Raw genomic sequence first — 14,853 nt, forward strand, 5'->3', positions numbered from 1 at the left:
GCCCTGGAAGTCGAAGGGGCTCCCCGTAGACCAGCTCAGCCGCTGAAGCCTGAATGTCATCCTTCCAGGCACTACGGATGCCCAGCAGCACTAACGGAAGTGCTTCTGTCCAGGTCGAAGAGGGATGGCACATGATAGCTGCCTTCAGCTGCCGATGGAGTCTCTCGATCAAGCCGTTGGAAGCTGGATGATACGAAGTAGTCGTAAAGTGATGTGCACCAACCATGGCTGATAGTGCCTTGAAGAGATGCGACTCGAATTGCCGACCCCTATCGGTTGTAATTCGAAGAGGGCAACCAAATCTTGCTATCCAACCAGAGAGAAGAGCGGCAGCACAGGAATCAGCTGTGATGTCCTTAAGTGGGAATGCCTCAGGCCATCGTGTGAAACGGTCGATGACAGTAAGACAATATCTGAAATCAGACGAAATAGTTAAAGGTCCGACGATGTCGAGGTGGATGTGTGCAAACCTCGATGTAGGAGTTGGAATTGAGGATAAGGGAGCAAGGGTATGACGGTGAACTTTGCTCTTTTGACAAAGTACACACTCTCGTGTCCACTCTCTACAGTCTTTGCGAATCCCTGGCCATACGAATCTCTGTGTAACCAGCCGCACTGTAGCTGTCCTACCAGGATGGCTCAAGCTGTGTAAAGTTTCAAAAACTTGTCGGCGAAACTTCTCAGTAATGAACGGGCGCGGAGAAGACATTGATACGTCACAGTATAACTTCTGGTTACAGTGTGGCAAATCTACCTTAACCAGTTTTAACGATGAGCCTTTTTGAAGCAGACCTAGCAGTTCAGGATCAGTATCTTGAGCAAGTGCTAGAGCCTGGTAATCGATAGATCGACTCACCTCTTCCAGTCGTGACAGAGTATCAGCCACTATGTTCAAACGTCCTGGTAAGTATTGAATAATAGTTGTGAACTGAGAAATATAATCAAAGTACCGATATTGGCGCGGTGAGCATTTCTCCCTGTTAATGTTGAATGCATATGTGAGAGGTTTATGATCCGTGTGAATCACGAAGTTTCGAGCCTCAACCATGTGTCGAAAATATTTAATGGCTTCATAAATGGCTAACAGTTCTCTGTCGTAAGGACTATACTTCTTCTGCGCAGATGTTAATTTTTTAGAAAAGAAACCAAGAGGTTGCCATAAGTTATTAACACGTTGTTGAAGAACTGCTCCAATTCCGACATCAGAAGCATCAGTGGCAATAGCTAGCTCTGCAGAAGGATCTGGGTGAGCCAGTAATGTGGCTTGAGATAAACAAGTCTTACATTTTTGAAAGGCTTCCATCATCTCCGGTGTCATAGTGATCGGCTTAGCTCCTTTCATCTTAGGTCCTAGAAGCGCAGCATCTAATGGTGCTTGGATATTTGCGGCGTCGGGAATAAAACGCCGATAAAAATTGAACATACCGAGGAAACGTCGTAATTCCTTAGCAGTTTTCGGCACATTGCACTCCTGTATGCTCTTTACGTTCGTCTCTAAAGGTTGAGTCCCAGAATCTGACACTAGGTAACCAAGAAATTTTACCTGTCGCTGCCCGAAGACACACTTGGATGTGTTTATCAAAACACCATACTCTTTGAGCCTGGTGAAGAGTAGTCTGATGTGGCGCTGATGTTGTTCTTCAGAACTGGAAAATACCAAAATGTCGTCTAAGTAACCAAAACAAAAGTCATCAAAATCACGTAGCACTTCGTCCATGAACCTCTGAAAGGTTTGTGCTGCATTGCGCAGTCCGAAGGTCATGTACGGGAACTCGAAAGGTCCAAAAGGAGTTGTAATGGCTGTTTTGTGGATATCATTGACGTGTACTGGTATTTGATTGTACGCCTTGACTAGATCGATAGTTGAAAATACTGTACAACCAGAGAGTTGGTAGGAAAAATCCTGGATATGGCGTATCGGATACCTGTCAGGTACTGTGCGAGCATTGAGTGCTCTATAATCACCACATGGTCTCCATCCGTCGTCCTTCTTCTTAACTAAGTGCAGAGCGGACGACCACGAACTGTTAGAGGAGCGGGCAGTTCCCTGTGACAGCATATCGTCAAATTCTTTTTTGGCTGCTTTCAGTCTAACTGGGTCTAAACGACGAGGTCTACTGGTAACCGGTGGTCCGGGAATGGTTTTGATGTAATGCACGGTATTATGCTTAGGTAAGGAAGACGTATCTGATGGTCTCGTTACCTCTGGAAACTCATGAAGCAGCTGATGGTATTTTGATTCTCCCGAAATGGCTTTGACTGACGCAAGGTCATCGGAGATATTTTCTTTTATTGCTTGCACTGACAGAGTGGTATTTCCATCGACGAGTCGCTGACATCTGCAATCTACAAGAAGATTGTAAAATATCAAAAAATCTACGCCGATAATGGGCTTTGAAACATCAGCGATGGTAAATTTCCAGGTGAAAGTACGTTTCAGTCCTATTTCTAAGTGCAATAATGTAGGACCGTAAGTATGAATGACTGTACCGTTCGCCGCCATGAGTTCATACTTTGTCTTGGTACAGGGCGCCTTGGTAGCCAACCGTGGAAAAACGCAGAGATCCGAGCCAGTATCAATGAGGAAAAGCATTTTTGAAATACGGTCGGTAATGAAAAGACGGCCTGTAGGTAAAGGGCAGACGTTGGCCGCTACTTCCGGCTGCCCAGAGAGTTTTCCGACTCTCCGTAACTACATGGCTGCACACATTTTTTAGCATTTGAACCAAATTTAAAATGGTACCAACACTTTTGCCGGGTAGTCGACTTCCTGCGATGTCTGGAATGGCTCCGGGAACGCTCTTTAAATTTTGATGAGACCGAGTTGTGACGTACCTGGGTCGAGAGTTCCGATACCTGCTTGGTCAGGAGTTGGATCTGCTTGGCCATTTCTTCCAACATGGAGGATGCAGGGGGTGTGGCCATCGCAGATGTGCTTGCGACCTGTGGTGATGAGGGTGCTATCTCATGCACCTTGTCTGCCAGGTCAGCTAATTTTTCGATAGGCAGATCAGGCTGTGAAGCTATAACCGTTTGAATGTTTTGTGGTAACCTACTCGAACATAATGTTTTTAAAAAATCCTTGGGGACAGATGAACCCGCAAGATCTTGCATGTATCGCAGAAACTGTGACGGCTTGCGATCACCTAGCTGCTCGTGCCTCAGCAACTGCATCACTTTCTTTTCTTGAGACGCAGACAATCTTTTAATCAGTTGCGTTTTAAGAGTGATGTATTTATCCGTCTCGGGAGGAGAAATGATAATATCCTTCACCTCGACAGCAAATTGATTATCTAACTGAGCGGCAACGTAATAAAATTTTGTAGTATCACTTGTTATATTAGATAAAGCAAACTGACCTTCCATTTGTGAAAACCAAAGGGCTGGTTCTTCCGGCCAGAATGGTGGAATACGCACGCCAATTCTGCACACGTTGGATGTAGTCGCGTCCTCCATCTTGTATCAGAGGTCACCTGCCAAGGTCGTCAAAATGGCCTCTTGCCGTTTTAAATCTTCTTGCCAGCAGTAAACGTAGGTATTTATTGTAGTGCTCACCAATTTAGGGGTCACCAATATAGCGGTTGAGATGTGAAACCACTATTTAATATGATCTTATTTATTTTACACTAAATGAGTAAAATTAAAAATCCAAATTTTGTGGAGAAATTGTCCAAATTTATTTAACTCACAGATACGTGAAGAGAAAATAATCACAGAAGGAAATAAAGAAATTTAAATAAATACCAATAGAAAATACAAGCTAAACTAGCACGTAATAGCAAGAAGTTAAGGTTGAGAATTGAATGCAAGCTAAGAGAGCAATGGATACACAAGTGAATGTCGCAAGCGATTCTAGCCGACTCTTTAAACGTGGCGATGCTGGCTAGCAGCCTACGACACGCATAGCAAAAAAACTCGGAACAGGTTTGAATGGTTCCAATGCGCTGCGTGCGGATGATTTTAGTAAATGTAATAATATTAATTTAGAATAAGTAATGTTCCCTACACCGCCCAGAAACGGCCTCGCGACGAAAGTGACGACCTGGACCTACCTCTTATAATAGAGGCAACCTCCTCATGGTCCAGACGCTCTAACACGACTCGCGCATCCTTCAACCCCCCTCCTATTGGCACAAGTGCCGGACTTTTGCCCCTTTCGAGCAAAGTACTCCCTACGCCTTTCTCGGGCACAACTACTACTCCGCCCATCTCGGGCAACAACAGATCACCGCCCTCCTCGGGCCTCCCTACGTCATCATTTTGGGTTTTTAAGTTAACATTTTCCATTTTGTTCCCACGAGTGTGGGGGAAAAACGGTCCATCCGAGCAGTGCCCCCTGTACTCGGATAAGCCTATTACGCCAGGGTGTCGGCCGGTACCCTGGCGGGACCAGCAGTAGCGACTGATCTCCCCATCAGCCATGAACCCCTCGCGCTGCTTCGCCGCTTGGGTTGGGGTAATTTTTTATAGAGGTTTTCTTCCTCGCAGCCCGGCCGGTAAAGGCAAGGCCCTCAGTTCCATTCCTGATTACGAGACATGACCGCAACCAAGAGTGGAGTTCCGATATTTTCGGCGCTGGCACATCACTGCACCTGCGTGGCGGTAGGGTGAGTACACACCACGCACGCCCTCCGGTTCCTCACACTGTGACCTCTGCATGACAGAGGACACGCGAAGAACCACGCCGGATTATTAGCCAGCGAGCAATCATTACCCAAGGACGAATCCTGTAGGCACCAATTACTCGCCGCCCAGGGTGCACCGGTCCGCAACACTGTTCGTCCCCCCCGAACGACAAGCATTCGAGAAAGGGCCAACAGCGGGTGAACACACGAGGAGGTCATCCGACCAAGCACCCCAACCTAACCTGACATTTTTTTTTTTTTTTTTTAACGTGAGGAAATCCTTTTACGGATACCGGCCCGAGTGGGGACTCGAGCGCGTTATGTGGGACTCATGGACCGGCTAAGGCCAATCCCAATACCCACTAAAACCTCACGGTGCTCCTCCTCGACCGCCACTGACCGCGAGACGCGGGGACTAGAATCGTCCACGAAACGCGGCGGCGGGAGCCTGCTAGGCACGTCGCGGAGTCAAGGGTGTGTGGGCACCCTCGACGGCCTGCTCGGAGTAGCGCGCGGGAGCAACCTGTGCGTGCCTACTCGGGCCAGGTTGGTAGGCGGTCAGCTTCCCCAAGCTGACCGCCCTCTAGCACATTAGGGCGGAAGGCGGCGATCGTGTGCCGCCCTCCGGCGACCCGGTCTCTTACGGCGGATGGCGACTTCGGCAAAAGCCTCCCTCGCCCGTTCCGCCGACTCCTTCTCGAGCACCACTGCCTCGCAGAAGGATGAGACCGCATCCCACGACGTCTCGCTGCCGGCCATAGCCTTGACCACGGCCGGCAGGGAAAGGTCGTCCCCTATGACGTCGCGCAAAGCGCGACGTTGAGACACCCAGGCTGAGCACACCTCCAACGTGTGCTGGGCCGTCTCATCGAGGCAGTCGTCGCAGTGGTGGCAGCGAGCGTCGGGCTCCCTCCCGGCGATCCGACACAAGTAACCCCCGAAGCAGCCATGCCCCGAGAGCACCTGTGTCATGCGGAAGGTTAGGACGCCGTGACGCCGCGCTAACCACTGGCGGAACACTGGACGAACAGCCTCGATCGTCCTCAGGCCGGCAGTTGGTGTTGCCAGCCGAGTTTCCCACAACTCCATTGCGGCTACCCGCACCTCCTCAGTGCGTGCCTGGCTTGCCGGTTCCCCGGACACTAGGCCTATTATTTCTTCATTTGGTTCATATATTTCATTATTTTCCATAATTTTAATTATTATTATTATTTGAGAATCAATAATTAATCAACGAATAATCCTATTTTCATTAAATATACCATCCTCTATTGAATGATATCAAAATTTACCTCCTTCTGAACATTCTTATAATGAACTTCCTATTTTAAGAAATTTCTAATATGGCAGATTATATGTAATGGATTTAAACCCCATTTATAAAGGAATATCCTTTTTTTAGAAATGGCAACCTGATCTAATTTAAATTACCAAAATAGAGCTTCTCCATTAATAGAACAAATTATTTGAAAAAAAAGATTTCAGAAATAATAAATAAAATTATTCCTCACCGTAAACCTTTTGATACTATAATAGTATGTTTTCCTTGGAATGTTCTTTCTCGACAAATATCTCGTCATCATTGAAATATAGTTAATAATACGATAATATATCCAATAAATAATAAGTTTATATTAAAATTATGAAATCATTTTACTAAACCAGTTACTAAGGTTATTACTCCAATAGCTCCTGTTAAGGGTCAAGGTCTATAGTCAACTAAGTGATAGGGATGATTATGATTAGACATTAATTTACTTCTCTAGAATAAAGAGTTCTTAAAATAGAAATTACATAAGATTCAATAATTGCTACGGCAGATTCAAGAATTAATAATAAAATTTGAACAATAATTAAAATAATTAATAAATAATTAAGTATTTTAATACCTGTATTACTTAATAAAGTTAAAAGTAAATGACCTGCAATTATATTAGCTGTTAATCGAACTGCTAAAGTTCCAGGTCGAATAATATTACTAATAGTTTCAATTAGTACTATAAAAGGTATTAAAATAGTTGGTGTTCCCTGAGGAATTATATGAATAAATATATGTTGTGTATTATTTAATCATTATAAATCTTAATCATAATGTTAAAGATAATGAAAGGGATATATTAAAATGACTTGTTCTAGTAAAAATATATGGGAATAAACCTAAAAAAATATTAAATAAAATAAAAAAGAATAATGAAATAAAAATAAAAGTTGATCCATTAATTCTATTTGGTCCTAATAAAGTTTTAAATTCATTATGAAGTTTATTAGAAATAAAATTTCATAATAAATAATGACGATTAGGAATAAATCAGAAAGATAGAGGAATAAATAATAATCCAATAAATGTTCTAATTCAATTAAATGAGAAATTAAATAAATTTGTTGAAGGATCAAAAATTGAAAAAAGATTATTTATCATTTTCAAAAAAATTTTTTGAAATTATTTTTCTTATTTTTTTTAAAATTAAAATTATTTTTATAATTTAAAATAAAATAATTTATAATTATTAAACTAATAAAAATAGAAATAAAAAATAATAATGAAATTATTCAATTGATAGGTATTATTTGAGGAATGTGGTGTGAGTGGTGATGGTGGTGGTAGTGGTTGTCAACGAGTGGTTATGATTGTTCTATGTAAAACTTCATTTAATTAGCTATTATTTTTGTGCAAAGTTACATTTTGGTATATTGACAAGAACAAACATAAAAAGTATTCGGGTGAATTCGGAATCTCCCTTTTTTGAAGTTGGTTGAAAATGAGAACATCCTCTTTTTTGAGATTGGTTGAAAAGAAATGCAACGATCAGGAATCTCACTTCTGACATCAATTTAAAAAGTTTTTGCTTGTAACTATTACAGTATAATTAATTTTTGACCAACAAAAACAAACTTTCTCAATTTTCTCCGGATTCCATAATCGAAACCTAACCAAACTTTCACCAAATTATCCTTGAAGTGTATCCTTTCAAATAAAAAAAGAATCATCAAAATCGGTTGGCGCGACATTGAGTTATTCGGCTATTAGTCGCGCACATGCATAATGCAAATTTAAGACTTATGTGATTTTCTCATGGATACCATTGTCAGACATGGACAAAAAAAAAATGGAACCATTCGGGAAGCTATACCTTTTAAATAAAAAAAAAAATATTAAAATCGGTCCACCCAGTTAAAAGTTATGAGGTAACAAACATAAAAAAAAAAAAAAATACAGTCGAATTGATAACCTCCTTTTCTTACAGAAGTCGTTTAAAAAAGGATTATTATTCATTATAAGAATGTTCAGAAGGAGGTAAATTTTGATATCATTCAATAGAGGATGGTATATTTAATGAAAATAGGATTATTCGTTGATTAATTATTGATTCTCAAATAATAATAATAATTAAAATTATGGAAAATAATGAAATATATGAACCAAATGAAGAAATAATAGGCCTAGTGTCCGGGGAACCGGCAAGCCAGGCACGCACTGAGGAGGTGCGGGTAGCCGCAATGGAGTTGTGGGAAACTCGGCTGGCAACACCAACTGCCGGCCTGAGGACGATCGAGGCTGTTCGTCCAGTGTTCCGCCAGTGGTTAGCGCGGCGTCACGGCGTCCTAACCTTCCGCATGACACAGGTGCTCACGGGGCATGGCTGCTTTGGGGGTTACTTGTGTCGGATCGCCGGGAGGGAGCCCGACGCTCGCTGCCACCACTGCGACGACTGCCTCGATGAGACGGCCCAGCACACGTTGGAGGTGTGCTCAGCCTGGGCGTCTCAACGTCGCGCTTTGCGCGACGTCATAGGGGACGACCTTTCCCTGCCGGCCGTGGTCAAGGCTATGGCCGGCAGCGAGACGTCGTGGGATGCGGTCTCATCCTTCTGCGAGGCAGTGGTGCTCGAGAAGGAGTCGGCGGAACGGGCGAGGGAGGCTTTTGCCGAAGTCGCCATCCGCCGTAAGAGACCGGGTCGCCGGAGGGCGGCACACGATCGCCGCCTTCCGCCCTAATGTGCTAGAGGGCGGTCAGCTTGGGGAAGCTGACCGCCTACCAACCTGGCCCGAGTAGGCACGCACAGGTTGCTCCCGCGCGCTACTCCGAGCAGGCCGTCGAGGGTGCCCACACACCCTTGACTCCGCGACGTGCCTTGCAGGCTCCCGCCGCCGCGTCTCGCGGCCAGTGGCGGTCGAGGAGGAGCACCGTGAGGTTTTAGTGGGTATTGGGATAATACTATCCAATTAGCAGAAAATGTTAAATTCTGAGGCATGATTCTCGATAAAAGACTGAACGGAATTGCCCATGCTGAACATGTCAGTAAAAAATGTGAAAACGGCATCAACGCTTTAAGAGCTGTGTCTGGTGTGTGGTGGCGTGCACACCCTTATACTCTCAAACTACTGTACAATGCCATTATCCGTAGTCACATTGACTACGGATTATTTGTTTTAGACCCCTTTAACAAAGTTGCTACTGAAAAACTCAATAGGATCCAATACAAATGCCTACGAATTATTATAGGTGCAATGAAGTCTTCTCCCACCAACGCACTGCAGGTTGAGTGTGTTGATCCTCCTTATCCTATCCGTCGCCAATTCCTGTCTGATCGGTTTGTTGGTAAAATGTTACAGCTGTCATCCCACCCTCTATGGTCCAAGCTATCTGATTTAGCGGACCTCATTCCTCCGGGCAGGCCCCTACCCTACTTGCTCAATAGTTTCCTGAAATTTACCTCTCTTCCTCATCCCTTGTCCTCTTCTCCGTCTAATCCTTAATTCAAAAATTAAAAAAATAAAATTAATATTATAAGATAATAAAATTATTGGTGAATTTTTTTGTCATGTTATTAAAATAAATCTATTAAATCATGATAATCCTTCTATAATATTAGGAAATCAAAAATGAAAAGGAACAGAACCTATTTTTATTAATATTGCAGAATTTATAATAATTGATAATTGTTCAAGACCAAAATAATAGTTTTAAAATAATAGTTTTATTTTTCTTAATTTAAATAATTAACTTTATTATACATTATAATTAACATATTTTAAGTAGCAACATTTTATTTGTAAGTTGTTAATAATCTGTCACTATTGACGTTTATGTTTGTCATTCTCTTGTGAATCTGTTATTAAAAGGCTGCGCAGCCCTTTGATCACCCTTGCGAGTGAATTATTTTTCCATCCTTCTGAATCCTATTTATCCATGGTCCATGTCGAGCTGGATGTTGAGGACACCGTCTGGGATTAACGAAAATCAATTAAATCAAAGGATTTCAAGAATTTAAGGAAATATTTTTCAACGTGTGCAGAGGTTATGTAAGCACACGAGATATCACATCACGATCTGAAGTATTCATGATTCAAATCGTCCGGGATGTTGAGAGCACTCTCTGAAATAGAAGAAATAAGGAAAATCTATTAAATTAAAGGATTTCAAGAATATTTAAGGAAATATTTGTCAACGTGTGCAGAGGTCAAGTAAGGTCACGGGGAATCATATCACGATTTGAAGAAGTATTCTTTAGATATTTATTATTAAGTGTTTCTCTTAATACAACCCATCACTCGCAAGGTATTTAATTATATTTAATGCTGTATCAGGTTAGTAAAATTAAATAGTTAATTTTACACGTGTCATAAACACGAATTCATGTAACTAGGTAATTGTAATGGTAATTGAAGTTTGGTCATTTTTGAGTAAGATTTGAGAAATATATTATAAATACTGTAATTTTTATAAATTTAATATACTCAAGTCTATTAATATTCACTCAAGTAAGACATTAATTCATTAATACAGTGTACTGGTCACATTAGTTCATTGAACTTTCATTCTTTGGTTTAACAGCATTCATTAACAAACATTGTCACTTTTAATTTAATTAACAAAGTCAGATCATTAAAATACTAGTCAAAGGTTTATAATTTGTACTCACATGTTTTTCTATGTCCTTTTTCTATTTGATCAGGTAGGAATTGTATTAATTTAAGGTTATACTGTAAACAATTCCAGGTGATAACACTTATCTCCCATAATGCCTGAAGAAAAGGAATTCATTAAGAGACGCGGAAGCTATAAGGGTCGACTGACACTGTTCGTCAGTTATATCAATTCATTGGATCCTGCTTCATTGACGGCTTCCGATATTAGTGAGTTACAATTAAGACTAGGTAAGATCGAAACTGTTTATAATCAGTTTGATGAGGTTCAAACAAATTTAGAATGTTTAGATGTGCTAGATATACAGTTGCAAGAACGCATGTCATTTGAATCTCAATATTTCACCTGCGTTGTTAAAGCACAACAATTAATAGAAAATTTTCAACGAGATGATGATAGGTATAAATTAATCAACGAAGTGTCTCATATAAATAATCATAAGCTGGTCAAGTTACCTACTATTCAATTGCCAAAATTTAGTGGCTCTTATAGCAATTGGCTCGAGTTTCGAGATACATTTACTAGTCTCATTCATTTAAATGGCGAAATTGACGATATAAACAAGTTTCATTACTTGCGTGCTTCGTTAGAAGGGACTGCTGCAGTTGTCATCCAGTCAATTGAATTTTCAGCGAAGAATTACATCACTGCATGGACTCTTTTGTGTGAGCGGTTTGATAATAAGCGATTATTAGTTCAGCACCACATCTCAGCTTTATTTCATATTGAGGTAATAAATAAACAGTCCTCCTTTATTTTTAAAAGTGTAATTGATCAGATAAATAAAAATATTCGTGCGTTAAGTTCCCTTGGGGAGCCCACGGAACACTGGGATACACTGTTGATATATATTATTACTCAAAAGTTAGATGCGAAAGCATTCCGTGACTGGGAGGAGTTCAAAGGTCGATTAGATAACGATCAACCAATTAAATTAAAATCACTTCTTGATTTCATTCGTAATCGCGCTGACTTATTAGAGACACTGGAATCCCACCATATTAAATCGTCCGTTAATAATAATAATAATAACAACAGTAACTTATTGAAACCTTCAAGGTATAAAGCTATGATTTCATACGAAAATGTTGAAACTATACCTTCTCCATCTTCTTCATCTTCTCCATCTAAAACACTGTGCCCTAAGTGTAACGGTGAACATAACTTGTCTAATTGTTCTGAGTTTCTTTCATTGAGCATTGACGCGAGATTACAAATTTTACCTACTTTTAAAATATGTTATAATTGTTTTAAAAGAGGACATTACGCGAATCAATGTAAAAAGTCAGGGTGTAAATTCTGTAAACGTAAACACCACACTCTTATTCATTTGTCTGGTTATAAAACTAAACAGAAAGGTAACCGACAGGTTAGCGTCGATGGCGCACGCACATCTAACGAGCCTTCTAGGTCAGGCTCCGAAAACGGTATTGTCTTATCAACGAACGTTACGTCACCGCTCCCATGCGCTCAGCATGAAGTATTGCTGTCTACTGCACTTATTAAAATATGTGATAAGAATGATCGTGAAATTATTGCTCACGTTATTCTCGACAGTGGTAGCACTTCATGTATAATGACGGAACGTTTATATAGTAAGTTGAATACACATATAACTGAAATTGATAAATCCTTAATCGGCGTTAACAGCGTACTGTCACAGGTAAATAAAATGTGCACAGTTTCAATAAAATCATTGAATAATAAATATACTACTAGCTTGCAATGTTTTATTTTACCATCTATTACAAGTAACGTGCCATCTCAGCAATTAGATTTATCGCAGTTTAAATTCCCATCCAATATTTGCTTAGCGGACCCGAACTTTCATTCACCTGCCGAGATTGATATGATATTAGGTGCTGATGTATTCTGGGACCTATTAGGTTCTCAGCGCATAAAGGTAGGTCAAGGTCAATGTACCCTTACGTTATGTGAAACTAAGCTTGGATGGTTAGTATGTGGTTCAGTCTCATCTAATCAGTTGTCTAATGCAAAATGCAATTTAATTACCATTGATGAGTCACTTCAACTGAACACATTAAATAATAATGTAAAAGATTTAAGTCGTCGAAATTTTGGAAAATACAGCCAAGGTTTTTACAGGAGGATTCATTATGTTGGCCAGTCACGGTAAACTCTGAATTCTACCTGAATTACGACCATAAATTTCATTATTCACTACGTCCACGTCGAATATGTCTAGATTAATACGTGCTACTGCGTACGCCTTGAGATTTATTAAATTATGTAAAAAGAATAAAATTACTCATAATTATTTAAGTAAAACGGATTTGCAAGACGCTTTAAATTTACTATTAAGAGTCTCTCACAACAGGAATCATTTCCAGAGTACTCGTTGCTATTGAACCACCAGCCTTTGTTAAAAAAGAGCCCATTACTCAAATTTAATATTTTTCTCGATAAAAATAACATTATGCGTGTTGGTGGTCGCTTGGGTAACTCAGGGTACCCATATGATAAAAAGTTTCCTATATTAATACAGTCCACACATCAATTCACTAAGTTACTTGTCAATCACGAACATCAGCGACTTAAACACGCAGGGCCTCAGCTGTTACTTGCCTCGATTAGAGAACAATATTGGCCAATCGGTGGCCGTAATCTCGTCAAAGCTTGCTATCGGAAATGCGTAAGGTGCAGTCGTATGAAGGGTCAAGTTATTTCACCTATCATGGGTAATTTACCCAAAAATCGCGTATTATCCAATAGTTTTCCTTTTCAATCTCTGTAGGCGTTGATTATGCCGGTCCAATTTATGCTGCTAGCCGTCAAGGTCGTGGATGCAGATTGGTAAAAGTATACATTGTACTTTTTGTTTGTTTTTCAACTAAAGCCGTTCATATTGAGCTAGTAGGCGATTTGACCAGCAATAATTATTTGTTAGCGTTAAGGAGGTTCATTGCACGAAGGGGAAAACCCTTAAATATTTACTCGGATAATGGGACTTCATTTGTTGGTGCTTACAACGAATTATCAAAATTTTTAAAGCATAATTGTAATTCGCTGTCATCGGCTGCCGCCAATGACCAAATTGAATTTCATTTTATACCGGCTTATTCGCCGCATTTCGGAGGCTTATGGGAGGCAGGTGTAAAATCAACCAAATTTCATCTTCAGCGAGTGTTGGGAAATTGTAATTTGACATTTGAGGAACTTTACACAGTTTTAGTTCAAATTGAGGCGATCCTCAACTCCCGACCGCTTACACCTCTATCGCCAGAACCCGAAGACTTCATGCCTCTTACTCCAGGACATTTTATCATCGGACGACCACTGATGTCTTTACCGACTCCTGATCATGGCGACTATCCTTACAATCACTTAACTCGATTCCAGCGGATCGAACAGTTACGACGGCATTTCTGGTCCAGGTGGAGCAAGGAATATATCTCGGAGCTCCAACAAAGAATAAAATGGCGTACCTGTAAAGATGGCTTGCTTATGAATTCCCTTGTTCTTCTCAAAGAGGACAATCTACCACCATTAAAGTGGAGACTGGGTCGAGTGGTTGCTGTATTCCCTGGTAGTGATGGAGTTAACAGAGTGGCCGATATTAAAACTTCAACAGGAGTGGTCCGAAGGTCTTTCAGTAAAATATGTCCACTTCCAGTAGCCAACGAGTCGTGTTGAAAGGCCAGCTTTCAACGGCCGGGGGCATGTTCAAGACCAAAATAATAGTTTTAAAATAATAGTTTTATTTTTCTTAATTTAAATAATTAACTTTATTATACATTATAATTAACATATTTTAAGTAGCAACATTTTATTTGTAAGTTAATTATGTACGGTGGCAGCGTAGGTTCCAAAAAAAACCGATTTTACTTAAAAATATTTTATTAAAATTAACTTATTATTACAAAAGGTGAGACTTGCTCAAAGTCGGAGACAAGAATGATTTTATATTCTATGTTTAATTTTAATTTTAATTATAACAGCAGGTGTGGGGATTCAAATAACAATTCCAAGATTTAAGAGAATTGTGCAATGTATTAATTGGAAATGAAATTATGGGTAATGTTGTGGGACATGTTCTGGGTGGTCCTAGGTCAGCGATTCCCGGGTTGTGTGGGAACGTAACACCTCCCTCCTGAAGAACAGCACCTATTCGGTGTCCTTGGATCTCGAATAGTGCTGGAGAATGTGCTCTAGTGGATCTCGAGCGCTGGCCTCTTCTTTTGAAGAATTCCCTTCACTCGATGGCTTAGGCTTTTTATTTTTATTAAACTTTTTGAAATAGGTTGCTGTGCGGAAAATTTCTAATTTGGCTCGAAAATT

The 14,853-nt window shown here is 40.5% G+C and overlaps 1 protein-coding gene across 1 annotated transcript; it reads right to left on the reverse strand.

The window, feature by feature from the left end:
- Positions 1 to 2,652: 2,652 nt before the first annotated feature.
- Positions 2,653 to 3,456, reverse strand: LOC146526360 (uncharacterized). The gene has a single exon (XM_085207214.1). It carries the CDS (start codon positions 3,454 to 3,456, stop codon positions 2,653 to 2,655), a length of 804 nt encoding a protein of 267 aa, XP_085063340.1.
- Between the last annotated feature and the right edge of the window lie 11,397 nt (positions 3,457 to 14,853).

Source organism: Heliconius melpomene, unplaced genomic scaffold, assembly GCF_056956725.1.
Source record: "Heliconius melpomene rosina isolate 202511_hmr_F unplaced genomic scaffold, ASM5695672v1 ptg000060l, whole genome shotgun sequence".
NCBI lineage: Eukaryota > Metazoa > Arthropoda > Insecta > Lepidoptera > Nymphalidae > Heliconius > Heliconius melpomene.

Bases quoted from the DNA above. Each gene is read 5' to 3' on its own strand.
- LOC146526360 (XM_085207214.1), bottom strand. From the start codon at position 3,456: ATGGAGGACGCGACTACATCCAACGTGTGCAGAATTGGCGTGCGTATT.